The 15,000-nt window shown below is 46.6% G+C and overlaps 4 protein-coding genes across 4 annotated transcripts in view; 3 read left to right on the top strand and 1 right to left on the bottom strand.

The window, feature by feature from the left end:
- The window catches only part of LOC137782092 (dnaJ homolog subfamily C member 5-like), a 2,633-nt gene extending 1,218 nt beyond the window's left edge, over positions 1 to 1,415 (top strand). Inside the window, exon 4 of the mRNA XM_068571190.1 lies at positions 1,081 to 1,415. Coding sequence (XP_068427291.1) covers positions 1,081 to 1,178 — 98 coding nt within the window. The 3' untranslated portion in view covers positions 1,179 to 1,415. The remainder of the gene's footprint in view (positions 1 to 1,080) is intronic.
- Positions 1,416 to 1,891: 476 nt separating this feature from the next.
- Positions 1,892 to 4,842, top strand: LOC137781359 (tripartite motif-containing protein 54-like). The gene is made up of 9 exons (XM_068570083.1): positions 1,892 to 2,110; positions 2,301 to 2,470; positions 2,838 to 3,003; positions 3,139 to 3,234; positions 3,392 to 3,625; positions 3,911 to 3,933; positions 4,032 to 4,156; positions 4,248 to 4,450; positions 4,731 to 4,842. Exons 1-9 carry the CDS (start codon positions 1,991 to 1,993, stop codon positions 4,806 to 4,808), a joined length of 1,215 nt encoding a protein of 404 aa, XP_068426184.1. The 5' UTR covers positions 1,892 to 1,990; the 3' UTR covers positions 4,809 to 4,842.
- A 1,336-nt stretch (positions 4,843 to 6,178) lies between these two features.
- Positions 6,179 to 6,571, bottom strand: LOC137782219 (corticoliberin-like). The gene has a single exon (XM_068571414.1). It carries the CDS (start codon positions 6,569 to 6,571, stop codon positions 6,179 to 6,181), a length of 393 nt encoding a protein of 130 aa, XP_068427515.1.
- Positions 6,572 to 10,026: 3,455 nt separating this feature from the next.
- adhfe1 (alcohol dehydrogenase iron containing 1) overlaps positions 10,027 to 15,000 on the top strand; it is a 6,277-nt gene continuing 1,303 nt past the window's right edge. The window contains exons 1-10 of the mRNA XM_068570996.1: positions 10,027 to 10,118; positions 11,050 to 11,087; positions 11,167 to 11,216; positions 12,778 to 12,831; positions 12,981 to 13,135; positions 13,590 to 13,786; positions 13,882 to 13,959; positions 14,084 to 14,189; positions 14,477 to 14,629; positions 14,884 to 14,982. Coding sequence (XP_068427097.1) covers positions 10,066 to 10,118; positions 11,050 to 11,087; positions 11,167 to 11,216; positions 12,778 to 12,831; positions 12,981 to 13,135; positions 13,590 to 13,786; positions 13,882 to 13,959; positions 14,084 to 14,189; positions 14,477 to 14,629; positions 14,884 to 14,982 — 983 coding nt within the window. The 5' untranslated portion in view covers positions 10,027 to 10,065. The remainder of the gene's footprint in view (positions 10,119 to 11,049; positions 11,088 to 11,166; positions 11,217 to 12,777; positions 12,832 to 12,980; positions 13,136 to 13,589; positions 13,787 to 13,881; positions 13,960 to 14,083; positions 14,190 to 14,476; positions 14,630 to 14,883; positions 14,983 to 15,000) is intronic.

Genomic DNA, 15,000 nt, shown 5'->3' with positions numbered 1-15,000 from the left:
TGTCCTCCTACTCCTCTACTACCTGTCCTCCTACTCCCCTACTACCTGTCCTCCTACTCCTCTACTACCTGTCCCTACTCCCCTACTACCTGTCCTCCTACTCCTCTACTACCTGTCCTCCTACTCCCCTACTACCTGTCCTCCTACTCCCCTACTACCTGTCCCTACTCCCCTACTACCTGTCCTCCTACTCCCCTACTACCTGTCCTCCTACTCCCCTACTACCTGTCCCCTACTACCTGTCCTCCTACTCCTCTACTACCTGTCCCTACTCCCCTACTACCTGTCCTCCTACTCCTCTACTACCTGTCCTCCTACTCCTCTACTACCTGTCCCCTACTCCCCTACTACCTGTCCTCCTACTCCTCTACTACCTGTCCTCCTACTCCCCTACTACCTGTCCTCCTACTCCTCTACTACCTGTCCCTACTCCCCTACTACCTGTCCTCCTACTCCTCTACTACCTGTCCTCCTACTCCCCTACTACCTGTCCTCCTACTCCCCTACTACCTGTCCCTACTCCCATACTACCTGTCCCTACTCCCATACTACCTGTCCCTACTCCCCTACTACCTGTCCTCCTACTCCCCTACTACCTGTCCTCCTACTCCCCTACTACCTGTCCTCCTACTCCCCTACTACCTGTCCCTACTCCCCTACTACCTGTCCCCTACTCCCCTACTACCTGTCCCCTACTCCCCTACTACCTGTCCCCTACTCCCCTACTACCTATCCCTACTCCCCTACTACCTGTCCCCTACTCCCCTACTACCTGTCCCCTACTCCCCTACTACCTGTCCCCTACTCCGCTACTACCTATCCCTACTCCCCTACTACCTGTCCCCTACTCCCCTACTACCTATCCCTACTCCCCTACTACCTGTCCCTACTCCCCTACTACCTGTCCCTACTCCCATACTACCTGTCCCTACTCCCCTACTACCTGTCCCCTACTCCCCTACTACCTGTCCTCCTACTCCCCTACTACCTGTCCTCCTACTCCCCTACTACCTGTCCCCTACTCCCATACTACCTGTTACTCTTTAGTGTTTCATTAATATTTTATTTTCATTTCTCCAGACGTTGAAACTCCGATCGTTCAGCAGCCGACAAACGCGAGCGAGAAAACTCAGCTGATCACTGACGGACATCGCCGGTACGGAGACACCTACACATGAACCAGGGACAAGGAAACAGGAAACGCATCACTGCAGGTCACTGCATCAGGACGAAGGACCGCCACGTGTTTGTGTGTGTGTGTGTGTGTGTGTGATCCATATCTTACTTCACGAATTGATCCATTTTGTATCTGGTTTTGTTACGGCTCCACAGATTCCCAAAATGTTTAAATCCAAAGTTGCAGTGCATCAAGTATTTTATTTAACTGTGATTTGTTGTTTAAGTGACTAATGAAAAACAAGCTATATTTAATGTTCACTATAATCAATAACGCTCATGTGTTAATGTAAATAATGTTTTGCTTTGGAAGTTTGTTTCCTGTTTGGAAAATAAAAGAAACTTGTGTGATGTTATGTGATGTTTTTATTCTGTTACTCGTCACTGATGACACGCTGTTCTCCTCTGAATACATACTGGTACTGTCCCTTTAAGACCAGCAGGAGGGACCTGCTCCATACTGGTACTGTCCCTTTAAGACCAGCAGGAGGGACCTGCTCCATACTGGTACTGTCCCCTTAAGACCAGCAGGAGGGTCCTGCTCCATACTGGTACTGTCCCTTTAAGACCAGCAGGAGGGTCCTGCTCCATACTGGTACTGTCCCTTTAAGACCCCCCCCCCCCCCTCCTCCCCGCTCCGTCATGCCTCCTCGTGACCTTTGACATATAAGGGCATGTCTGACGTCTGTCCGTCTAAAAACAGACTGAGGCTCATTCTGCTTCAGGCCTTCACTTCTCTCTGGGACGCCATCGACTCTCCATTTCCTGTCCGGGTGGCGAACTCCTCGTCCTCCTCTTCCTCCTCCTCTTCCTCATGGAGAGTCTGGAGAAGCAGCTGGTGTGTCCCATCTGTCTGGAGACGTTCAGCAAGCCGGTCGTCATCCTGCCATGTCAACACAACCTGTGCAGGAAGTGTGCCAACGACGTGTTCCAGGTACACGCACACACACGCACACGCACGCACACACGCACACACACGCACGCACACACGCACACGCACGCACACACGCACACGCATACACACACGCACACACTCACACACACGCTCGCACGCACATTCCTCTTGTGATTTCATTCACTAAATTGATGAATTGTGTGTGTGTGTGTGTGTGTGTGTGATCCAGGCATCCAACCCCTACCTGTCCACCAGGACCGGCTCCTCGGCAGGTGGGCGGTTCCGTTGCCCGTCCTGCCGCCATGAGGTCGTTCTGGACCGACACGGAGTCTACGGCCTGCAGAGGAACCTGCTGGTGGAGAACATCATCGACATGTACAAGCAGGAGGGCAGCGCCAGGTAACACACCTGGACACGCACCATAACACACACCTGGAACGCACTATAACACACACCTGGACACCCACCATAACACACACCTGGACACAGGTGTGATGAAACTGTTGCTCTCCTGTTTCTGCTGAGGCACAACAACAACAACATGTTTTCACTGTCTCTCTGAGCAGCAGACAGGTGAGGTGTGTACCTGTCTGTCTCTCTGAGCAGCAGACAGGTGAGGTGTGTACCTGTCTGTCTCTCTGAGCAGCAGACAGGTGAGGTGTGTACCTGTCTGTCTCTCTGAGCAGCAGACAGGTGAGGTGTGTACCTGTCTGTCTCTCTGAGCAGCAGACAGGTGAGGTGTGTACCTGTCTGTCTCTCTGAGCAGCAGACAGGTGGAGCAGCAGCAGCCCATGTGTGAGGCTCACCAGCAGGAGAGGATCAACATCTACTGCGTGTCGTGCAGCGCGCCCACCTGCTCGCTCTGCAAGGTGTTCGGAGCCCACAAGGACTGTGAGGTCGCTCCTCTGGACCACGTCTTCCTCACGCAGAAGGTGAGCCACAGACAGGTTCACACCACAGACAGGTTCACACCACAGACAGGTTTATACATGTTAGGGTTAGACAGATCTTCATTCTCATAGTGTGTGTGTGTGTGTGTGTGTGTGTGTGTGTGTGTGTGTGTGTAGGCTGAGCTGACTGACTGTATCTCCATGTTAGTCGGTAACAATGAGAGGACTCAGGCCGTCATCAGTCAGCTGGAGGAAACCTGCACGACCGTCAATGTGAGTCCACCTGAACTTAAACGGACTCACCTGTATGTCACTGACTCACCTGTATGTGACCGACTCACCTGTATGTCACCGACTCACCTGTATGTCACCGACTCACCTGTATGTGACTGACTCACCTGGTTGAGTTCTGGAGCTCGTGTGTTTTCAGGAGAACGGCCGCAGACAGAAGTCTCAGGTGTGCGAGGCGTTCGACCACCTGTTCTCGGTGCTGGAGGCGCGTAAAGGTGAGCTGACTCTGAGGATCAGCGGCGAGCAGCAGGAGAAGCTGGACTACCTGCGAGGGCTGAGGAGGAAGTACAGCGAGCACCTGGAGAGCAGCGGCGAGCTGCTGGAGACCGCCATGCAGAGCATGGACGAGGCCGAGATGGCCGTGTTCCTGCAGGTGAACCTGAACGCACCGCTCACACACCTGTACTTTTATTTCTGAGGTACTAGTACTTTATTCAGTACTTTAATGTATTCTATGTACTGAATACTTTCAGTTACTTTGCTGTTGAGGAAGTTATAGATTATATTTGTTATTCCAATGAGCTTTAAAGTGACTCTTCAATAACATATAATAATAATAATAATAATAATAATAATAATGATAATAATAATAATAATAATAATAATAATAATAATAATAATAATAATAATATTGATTACGTCATTTCTACTCCTGCAGACGACCAGACCTCTGCTCCAGAAGTGAGTTATCCCAACATGTAAACACTAACAACAACAACAACAACAACAACAACAACAACAACAACAACAACAACAACATCCGGCGTGCTCTGCTTCAGGATCCGGCAGCGGGCTGACTCCGCCCACATGGAGGAGCCGCAGCGCGGCTACGAGGACATGCAGCACTTCAGCGCTGACTTTGAGGGTCAGAGGCGAGCGCTGGCCAAGGTCGACTTCCTCCGACGTAAGAAACAGGAAGTCGTCTGACCGTCCAATCGGAGACGAGACTCCTTCCTCTGTTTGAGCGACTTCCTGTTAACACACTGTCTCCTCAGAGGACGAAGACGAGGACGAAGCAGCAGAGGCCAGAGGGGCTAACCCTAACCCTCAGCCTCCAGGTGTCCGGCTCTCAGCCCCGCCCCCTCAGAAACTCCCGGAGACTCCGCCCACCATGACGTCACCGACAGAAAACCCCGCCTCCTCGACCACCCAGGCTCCGTCCTCGCTACCCATCCCCAACACAAGCCCCGCCCCTCATGTATGACATCACAAGCTAAAATACATTTATTTAGATTTGTATTATTCAATCAAAACATTTTGAATACTATTAAAATGATTATGATTAAATGAGATTGTTATTATTAATAATAAATTAATTATAAGACACAAAAAGTTTCCAAATGATTTGATATAAATAATGTTTTGAATTCAAATAGAACTATGAACACTATCTAAAATAAATGTGTTTTCTCCTCCTCCCCCTCTTCCTCCCTTCTCTTCCTCCTCCTCTCCCTCTTCTTCATCCTCCTCTTCTTCAGTCTGATCAGCAGAGGGAGTCAGAGGACGCAGATGGACCGAAGCATGTTTTCTCCTTCAGCTGGCTCAACCAGAAGTAACAGACCTGCACCTTCTTCTTCTTCTTCTTCTTCTTCTTCTTCTTTTTCTTGTTTTTTGTTCAAATATCAAATAAACTTCTTGATGAAGTTTGAATGAGTCTGCTTTAAACTCTGCTGAAGAGGAGGAGCCTATAAACCAGCTTGCAAACTTGCTCTTAAGCTAAGTTGCTCTTAAGCTAACTTGCTCTTAAGCTAAGTAGCTCTTAAGCTAACTTGCTCTTAAGCTAAGTTGCTCTTAAGCTAACTTGCTCTTAAGCTAAGTAGCTAGCTCCACCATTTTTTCATGGTAGCATTACCTGAACCAGCACACTCACCAGTTACTTTTCGCCTCAAAACTTCCTCTTACGGAAGTACATTTACTCAATTACTGCACTTAATACTAGTTTGAGGTTCTTTTACTTGACTTATTATTTCCTGCGTCTTTGTCTCTTTGTTTATTTTTTTCCAAAGCCTTGACACAATGAACCATAATATTCTATTTGAAAAAAGCTGCATGAATATGGATTCCATGACATTGCATTCAAAAGGTTAAGAAGTGAAGACGTGGGGTTCCACAGGGCTCCATCATGGGACCATTATTATTCCTACTTTATATTAAGGATTTGTCCAACATGTCTGCAGACGACACGACACTTCACTGAATGACATGTAGCAGGAAGCTACTCGTGAGAACGACGACACTTTGAAGTTTTATTGTAAATATCAAATATTCAGACGTTCTGTGATACTCACACCGGTTTTTATTAGTATCAAACAATTCAGGTATCAGAAGGAAAACCTCCAAACTCCTCTACTGTGAACATATATATATATATATATATGTATGTATATATACATATATATATATATATATATATATATATATATATATATATATGTATGTATATATACATATATATATATATATATATATGTATGTATGTATATATACATATATATATATATATGTATGTATGTATATATACATATATATATATATGTATATATATATACATACATATATATATATGTATGTATATATACATATATATATATATATATTTGTATAAATATTTATATTTGAAGGTTTTTCAGTTCTTCATGTGAACACTGAAAGCAGTTGAAGTGTCTGAGCAGAGGGAGCCTCCAAGAGGGCCTGAAGGACTTGGAGGACTTGGAGGACTTGGAGGATGACCTGGAGGTCCTGAAGGAGTACCTGGAGTTCCTGGAGGAGGGCCTGAAGGTCCTGAAGGTGGACCTGGAGGATGACCTGCAGGACCTGGAGGACGGTCTGGAGGTCCTGGAGGAGGATCTGGATGACCTGGAAGAGGGCCTGGAGGACCTGGAGGAGGACCTGCAGGAGTCTGTTGGGAGCAGCAGGAGCATCTGGATCACTTCCCGAAGGCGTCCATCATCTGGCGGTTGCTGTGGGCCTGCTGGGCCTGCTGCTCGGCGCGGGCCAGCTCCAGGACGCCTCTGAGCAAGTGGAAGGTGAGGTCCAGAGAGATGGGGGGCTCCTCGGCCCTCCTGCCCTTCTCCACGGCCTCCTTCTGCGCCTCCTGAGGCCCGTTCAACGCCACGGAGGAGGAGGAAGACGAGGAGAGGAGGCCAAGAGCAGCTGAGGAAGCCCCGCCCCCTGCGCCCAGCCGCAGGGAGAACTGCTCCCCCAGGTGCAGCAGCAGCGGCAGGCGGCCGGCGGGGGAGTCCACAGGTCGACAGTCAGCAGAGCGCGGGAGGAAGACGACGAGCAGAGCCACGACCCACATCATCACCTTCTGCGTCATCTTCATCACCATCACAGGGACAAGCTGAGGAAGGTAGGAGGCGTTAGAGACGCCTGCAAGGACGCGCTGAGGGATTACAGGCCCACAAATTATCTCATATTTATGATGCATAAAGTACAAATAGTATCCCACTGCACAGAACTAGCAGGTTATATTAGATATTTAACATATTGAATACAAGATATTGTTCTCTTACCAGATCGTCCTGCAGAGCTGCTGTCTGTCTGTCTGTCTGTCTGTCTGTGTGTGTGTGTGTCTGCCTGTCTGTGTGTGTGTCTGTCTGTCTGTCTGTCTGTCTGCCTGTCTGTCTGTCTGTGTGTGTGTCTGCCTGTCTGTGTGTCTGTCTGTCTGTCTGCCTGTCTGTCTGTCTGTGTGTCTGTCTGTCTGTCTGTCTGTCTGCCTGTCTGTCTGTCTGTCTGTGTGTGTGTCTGCCTGTCTGTGTGTGTGTCTGTCTGTCTGTCTGTCTGTCTGTCTGTCTTCATCCACCTCAGCTCCGTGTCTCTATAAAGTAGAAACACTCGAGCAGTTTCTACTTTATATATCAGGGTGCGTGTCAGGGAGGGAGGGGCTCTGATGCCTTTTTGAGGATGAGGATGGTGATGAAGATGGTGAGGATGCGGATGTAGAATCATTCAATGCTTTTAGGATAAATTTACCATGTGAAGCTCAAACAGACAGCCGGCTTCCCGTTTGTTGGAGGCAAGCAGGCATTGAGGATGAAGAGGAAGATGAAGAGGATGAGGAAGAGGATGATGATGACATGACCTTTCTGAGCTCGACTGTGGACGTTCTCTCTGACCTTCATCTTCTGCAGGAACAAAAACACTGTGACACTCAGCAGGAAGTTCACATGTTTCTGTGTCTGTTACTTCAACTCAGCATTAGTAAACCACAGGATCCTCATCTGGATCCTTTTGTATTTTTTGCAAATAAAACATATAAATCAAAAGAAAGTATATTGATGTTGTACACCAAATTAAACACCAAAGCCTTTGCTACAAGAATCTGTCAGCCATTAAAAAAAATTCAAACAGAAAGAAAGATAATCATAAAAGTATAAAACAAAAAAAAATTAAAAATCAGCCCAAAGTCAGCATGTTTCCAGAACCAGCAGCCTTTAGCTCGGTGCTGTCAGAACCGTCCTGGTGTCCAGAAGCAGGACGGTTCCACTCAGAGTCCAGACCTTCAACATCCTTCCAGCTCAAAGAACCAGAGAGATGAGCCAGAGAGCACAGAAACATGAACCGCTTCATTTGCAGTATTTGCTGTAAAATCAGCAAATACTTTTTTACAGTTTAATAATTGTTCATTTGTGCGCTGGTTTTATTTTAAAGGGAAATATTGGTTGTTTTATAAATTTTAAAAATAAAAAAACTTCTAAAAAAGACTTCTTTTTTATTTTTTCTTCTCCTCAAATGTGACTAAATGTTCCAAATGTGAGCCCTCGCCTGACTTTTTTCTGTACTAAATCCTCTCTTACTTTGTTCTGCTTCACTTTATCAAAGTAAAACAAAGCAACAATTATGTTAAAACTTTGAGGTAGGATTTGGGAGAATTTTAAAGTTTACGAACGCATCATTTCAAGGTAAAAATCATGCTTTTTTTTCTAGGCAGACCTGAAACTTTACATTTCTTTCAGTGTGTCATCTTCATTTACTCTTAACCAGCAACACTTAGACTGATATTTACACATCCGAGCAAAACTTAACATTATACTTGTTTATTAACTCCAAGATTATTCAAATAGCTCGAGTGGTCGCAGAGACACAGACACTTTAGTTTGTATGTCATTTTCAAGCAGAAACCTAAAAAGAGGCTTAATAGGTTAACTCAGTTAGCATTAGTTAGTTTAACTCAGTTAGCATTAGTTAGTTTAACCCAGTTAGCATTAGTTTAACTCAGTTAGCATTGGTTAGTTTAAATCAGTTGGCATTAGTTAGTTGAACTCAGTTAGCATTAGTCAGTTTAACTCAGTTAGCATTAGTTTAACTCAATTAGCATTAGTTAGTTCAACTCAGTTAGCATTAGTTAGTTTAACTCAGTTAGCATTAGTTAGTTCAACTCAGTTAGCATTAGTTAGTTTAACTAAGTTAGCATTAGTTTAACTCAGTTAGCATTAGTTAGTTCAACTCAGTTAGCATTAGTTAGTTTAACTCAGTTAGCATTAGTTAGTTCAACTCAGTTAGCATTAGTTAGTTCAACTCAGTTAGCATTAATTAGTTCAACTCAGTAAGCATGAGTTAGTTCAACTCAGTTAGCATTGGTTAGTTTAACTCAGTTAGCATTAGTTAGTTCAACTCAGTTAGCATTAGTTAGTTTAACTCAGTTAGCATTAGTTAGTTCAACTCAGTTAGCATTAGTTAGTTTAACTCAGTTAGCATTAGTTAGTTCAACTCAGTAAGCATTAGTTAGTTCAACTCAGTTAGCATTAGTTAGTTCAACTCAGTTAGCATTAGTTAGTTTACCTCAGTTAGCATTTGTTAGTTCAACTCAGTTAGCATTAGTTAGTTTAACTCAGTTAGCATTAGTTAGTTCAACTCAGTTAGCATTAGTTTAACTGATTTTGTTTAACTTCATTCATTTTATTTGTCTAACTCAGTTTGTTTAAATTAGTTTCTATAATTCATAATTGTAGTCCTTTTACGACAAACATCCTTCATGTTGCCTTGTTTCCTAGTTTTTTTACCTCCTATATTAAATATTAAATATGTTAATAACTATTTTGTCTTTAAAATATGTACCTTCATCATTGTTTCATCAGTTTGAATAAAAAAGTGATTTATTTATTTATTTAATCTTTAAACTTCAAATTCACTGGAAATATTGATTGAGCAGAGATATTACATTTTCAATACAAACTCACTAAAGATTTATTATAAACAAATTACCTTTTTATTTTCACGCAAAAATCAATCTTGATAACATTTCATCAATTATTTTTATAGCAAAAGAAAAGGAAATAATTATAAAAGAATAATGTTCATTCCTCTATGAATGTGTTTCATAAAGATATTTAACTTCTCCTGTGGAGCAGAAAGAAAAGAAACCCTGAAGCGTCTGGACAGTCTTTTGTTTTGTTTAAAGGTCGATGTGTCGCGGCTCGGCCTGACCAGTGACCTCTGACCTTTCAGTGTTGGGACAACGACTGGAACGTCCTCTCTCATCTCCATCATGTGTTCATATATATATATATATATATATATATATATATATATATATATATATATATATATATATATATATATATATATATATATATGGAAACATATATTCCGTGTTATGTATATTAATATGTGAACATACATGTATATTTTACATACACATATTTGTTTAAAAGACCTCAATCACGTCCTCATATTGGCCTTCAGCTGCAGGCTTAGTGTGCATTTTATTTTGAAAAGCGGAGACGGAAGCGGCGCGTGCTGCCGTCCTCCCCTTGACGTCATCGTGGTGTATATTATACCTGTGACGCGCTCGCTGCTCACTCTGCTGACATGGCCGGACGGGAGCGCGTGGTCCACCTGCTGCGACACCTGGAGCGCGCTGCGTGAGTCCCCACGTGACACGCTGTGGTCACGTGATCCTGGAAAGAACAGCGTCACGCGCGCAATATGTGCCTCTGACTCTCAATGTTCCTGAATGTTCCTGCATGTACTTGAATGTTCCTGAATGTACCTGAATGTTCCTGAATGTACCTGAATGTTCCTGCATGTACTTGAATGTTCCTGAATGTACCTGAATGTTCCTGAATGTACCTGAATGTTCCTGAATGTACCTGAATGTTCCTGCATGTACTTGAATGTTCCTGAATGTACCTGAATGTTCCTGCATGTACTTGAATGTTCCTGAATGTACCTGAATGTTCCTGCATGTACTTGAATGTTCCTGAATGTACCTGAATGTTCCTGAATGTACCTGAATGTTCCTGAATGTACCTGAATGTTCCTGCATGTACTTGAATGTTCCTGAATGTACCTGAATGTTCCTGCATGTACCTGAATGTTCCTGCATGTACCTGAATGTTCCTGCATGTTCCTGCATGTACCTGAATGTACCTGAATGTTCCTGCATGTACCTGAATGTACCTGCATGTACTTGAATGTACCTGAATGTACCTGCATGTACCTGAATGTACCTGCATGTACTTGAATGTACCTGAATGTACCTGCATGTACCTGAATGTACCTGAATGTTCCTGCATGTCAGAGAAAATACTCGTTAACAGAGTGTGGTGACGTCACAGGCTACTTGGACCAAAGTCCGCTGTAAATCTTTGGTTTTATAACTCTGCAGGTAAAGGTCAGGTAAAGGTCATGTAAGTGTTTCTAAATCTGTGAAGAGTTGTTAACATTCGGCAGTCTGAGCCTGCTGTAGAGACCACGTGACACACCAACCGGTTCCTCAAACCTTTTGAGTTTGTTTGTTGTTTAGCTAAAGGTGAAAACAACAGTCATTAAAAGGTGTTTCTGTGTGAACAGATGCAGGTGTCCTGCTCACTCCAACACCTTCCACCAAGGTAGACCTCCTCCTGCTCCTCATTCTCCTCGTTCTCCTGCTCTGTAATGCCGTGATGTAATGCAGTGTTTGTCCTGCAGGGGGCGGAGCTGCAACCTGCACCGTGCGGAAGACGGACTACGCCTTCGAGGTAACGAGCTCTAAGTGTTTAAACAAAACAGCCTTTTAAAAAGAGATGAAACATTAAGATAAACATAATGACAGGTGAAGGGTAGGGAGCAGGAGGTAACAGGTGAAGGGTAGGGAGCAGGAGGTAACAGGTGAAGGGTAGGGAGCAGGAGTTAACAGGTGAAGGGTAGGGAGCAGGAGGTAACAGGTGAAGGGTAGGGAGCAGGAGGTAACAGGTGAAGGGTAGGGAGCAGGAGGTAACAGGTGAAGGGTAGGGAGCAGGAGGTAACAGGTGAAGGGGAGGGAGCAGGAGGTAACAGGTGAAGGGGAGGGAGCAGGAGTTAACAGGTGAAGGGTAGGGAGCAGGAGGTAACAGGTGAAGGGTAGGGAGCAGGAGGTAACAGGTGAAGGGTAGGGAGCAGGAGGTAACAGGTGAAGGGTAGGGAGCAGGAGGTAACAGGTGAAGGGGAGGGAGCAGGAGGTAACAGGTGAAGGGGAGGGAGCAGGAGTTAACAGGTGAAGGGTAGGGAGCAGGAGGTAACAGGTGAAGGGTAGGGAGCAGGAGGTAACAGGTGAAGGGGAGGGAGCAGGAGGTAACAGGTGAAGGGGAGGGAGCAGGAGGTAACAGGTGAAGGGTAGGGAGCAGGAGGTAACAGGTGAAGGGTAGGGAGCAGGAGGTAACAGGTGAAGAGGGAGCAGGAGGTAACAGGTGAAGGGGAGGGAGCAGGAGGTAACAGGTGAAGGGTAGGGAGCAGGAGGTAAAGGTGAAGAGGGAGCAGGAGGTAACAGGTGAAGGGGAGGGAGCAGGAGGTAACAGGTGAAGGGTAGGGAGCAGGAGGTAACAGGTGAAGGGTAGGGAGCAGGAGGTAACAGGTGAAGGGTAGGGAGCAGGAGGTAACAGGTGAAGGGGAGGGAGCAGGAGGTAACAGGTGAAGGGTAGGGAGCAGGAGGTAACAGGTGAAGGGTAGGGAGCAGGAGGTAACAGGTGAAGGGGAGGGAGCAGGAGTTAACAGGTGAAGAGGGAGCAGGAGGTAACAGGTGAAGGGTAGGGAGCAGGAGGTAAAGGTGAAGAGGGAGCAGGAGGTAACAGGTGAAGGGGAGGGAGCAGGAGGTAACAGGTGAAGGGTAGGGAGCAGGAGTTAACAGGTGAAGGGTAGGGAGCAGGAGGTAACAGGTGAAGAGGGAGCAGGAGGTAACAGGTGAAGGGGAGGGAGCAGGAGGTAACAGGTGAAGGGTAGGGAGCAGGAGGTAACAGGTGAAGGGGAGGGAGCAGGAGTTAACAGGTGAAGGGTAGGGAGCAGGAGGTAAAGGTGAAGGGTAGGGAGCAGGAGGTAACAGGTGAAGGGGAGGGAGCAGGAGGTAACAGGTGAAGGGGAGGGAGCAGGAGGTAACAGGTGAAGGGTAGGGAGCAGGAGTTAACAGGTGAGTTTAATAATGATTTTATATCAGTCAGGTGAGAGGAGAAGGAGGAAAAGGATGTAGATGATGAAGAGGAGGGAAGGATGATGAAGGGACCTAGCACAGAACCCTGGGGAACACCGTGAGTGACGAGGTGGAGGACAATCATTCATTTTGTTTGTCAGATGGCGAGTTCCAACATCCGATACGGAGAAGGAGTCAGCAGAGAGATCGGCATGGTAAGCAAACACTATCTTCATCATCTTCTTCGTCATCATCACCATCATTATCGTCATCATCTTCGTCCTAAACACAGTTCTGTAACTCATCAGTTTTTATCTAGAACATGTTTGGTGGATTAATACGAGGTTCTCCGGTTCTCCTGCAGGACCTGCAGAACCTCGGAGCTCGGAACGTCTGTCTGATGACGGACAAGAACTTGTCCCGCCTCCCCCCGGTGAAGGCCGTCCTGGAGTCCCTGGCCTCCAACGGGGTCCAGTTCAAGGTCTACGACGACGTCCGGGTGGAGCCCACCGACACCAGGTGACATACTGCCGCTCTCTGATTGGCCGGCGGGTGTGGAGACGATGACATGCGTCCCGATGGAAGACCTCCATCAGGACCCTCGGTGGACTGGAGTCCGTGTGTGTGTTTACCTGGAGGTCCTACGTTTTGAGGACTCCCACCTGAGTCCCGTCTCCTTGTGGGGACGCGCTCGAGTCTTTTATGATCTGTGAACACTTAAAACTGAACAGATTATTACTGCGTTTCTTCGGTTTGGTCGACGTTTGTTTGCTGAACATTACGTTTATGGATAAATCTTAAAGATGTAATAAAAAGATGCCTCATGGCGCCATCTAGTGGTTAATCTACAGTCAACAGTTCGGTAGAAACACGGAGGGGATTACACGGATCCTCTGAACGCTTCACCGTCCCTTTAAATGATTCATGTCTTCATGTGTTGTCCTCTGAAGAATCTTTTGTTTCTGCGTTGCAGTTTTAAAGACGCCATCTCGTTCGCTAAGAGCGGCTCGTTTGACGTATACGTGGCGGTGGGAGGCGGCTCCGTGATTGACACCTGCAAAGCAGCCAATCTGTACTCGTGTCACCCCGACGCCGACTTCCTGGACTTCGTCAACGCTCCGATCGGTAAAGGGAAGCCGATCACCGGAGCGCTGAAGCCGCTCATTGCAGGTACGAAGAACTCCCGATGAGCAGGTCACCAAGTAAAGAGGCTCCTGGTCTCACCTGGTCTCACCTGGTCTCACCTGGTCTCACCTGTTCTTCAGTTCCTACGACTGCAGGGACCGGAAGCGAGACCACCGGAGTCGCCATCTTCGACTATGAGCCTCTGAAAGCCAAAACAGGTACATGGAGATGAAGAGATGTCCCCGTCTGAGCTGTGATCTGAGCTGTGATCTGAGCTGTGATCTGAGCTGTGATTGGCCGTCTGAGCTGTTATCTGAGCTGTGATTGGCCGTCTGTGTGCAGGTATCGCCAGCAGAGCCCTGCGGCCCACGCTGGGCGTCGTGGACCCGCTGCACACGCTGAGCATGCCGGAGCGCGTCGCCGCCAACAGCGGCTTTGACGTGCTGTGGTGGGTCGAGATATGCTAACGTGTTGCTAATGCTAACGACGGTCGTCCTGAATGGTGTTTACGCCAGTGATGCATGATGGGTACAGGATGTCAGAGACAGATGCATCTTCTTATTCTTTTTATCGTTATTCTTATGAATAATAGTTTAGTTTGGGTTTAATAAATTTTTTAAAATACCAAATAATTCTCTTTACTTGATTCATGTTGTCTTTTATTTTAGTTTTGTGTTCTTTCCTGTTGATTCTGTGAGGAACCAGAACCTGAACCCGACCTGTGCTCTCCTGCAGCCACGCTCTGGAGTCCTACACCGCGCTGCCGTACGACCAGCGGGCCCCCTGCCCCCCCAACCCGCTCAGCCGGCCCGCCTACCAGGGCAGCAACCCCATCAGCGACGTCTGGGCCCGCCACGCCCTGCACGTGGTCGCCAAGTACATGAAGAGGTGAGTACAGGTAGACCGGAACCAGAATCCTGAGGGGCCAAGGCCTGAGAGGAACCGGGACCCGGAGGAACCGGGGCCCGGAGCTGCTGGTCTCCTCGTGGTCATTGGGGGGTTTTAGATTTGGCAAATAGTTTGAATACACAAGAAATTAACACAGAAACTCATTTAGTTATTTTAATATTTTAAAATATTCAACTCAACTCTGAAGTTAATGAGTGACATAAACGTCTTTTTGTTTGTTTGTTTGTTTACAGGGCTGTGCGGGACCCCGAAGACCGGGAGGCTCGGTCCAGCATGCATCTGGCCAGCGTGTTCGCCGGCATCGGCTTCGGAAACGCCGGAGTTCACCTGTGGTGAGAACGTTCAGTCAG

Source organism: Clinocottus analis, unplaced genomic scaffold, assembly GCF_023055335.1.
Source record: "Clinocottus analis isolate CAN_PGR_092001 unplaced genomic scaffold, fCliAna1.0.p SCAF_11, whole genome shotgun sequence".
Classification (NCBI taxonomy): domain Eukaryota; kingdom Metazoa; phylum Chordata; class Actinopteri; order Perciformes; family Cottidae; genus Clinocottus; species Clinocottus analis.
The sequence above is the reverse complement of the archived record's forward strand: the minus strand, read 5'-3'. Positions and strand labels throughout refer to the sequence as shown.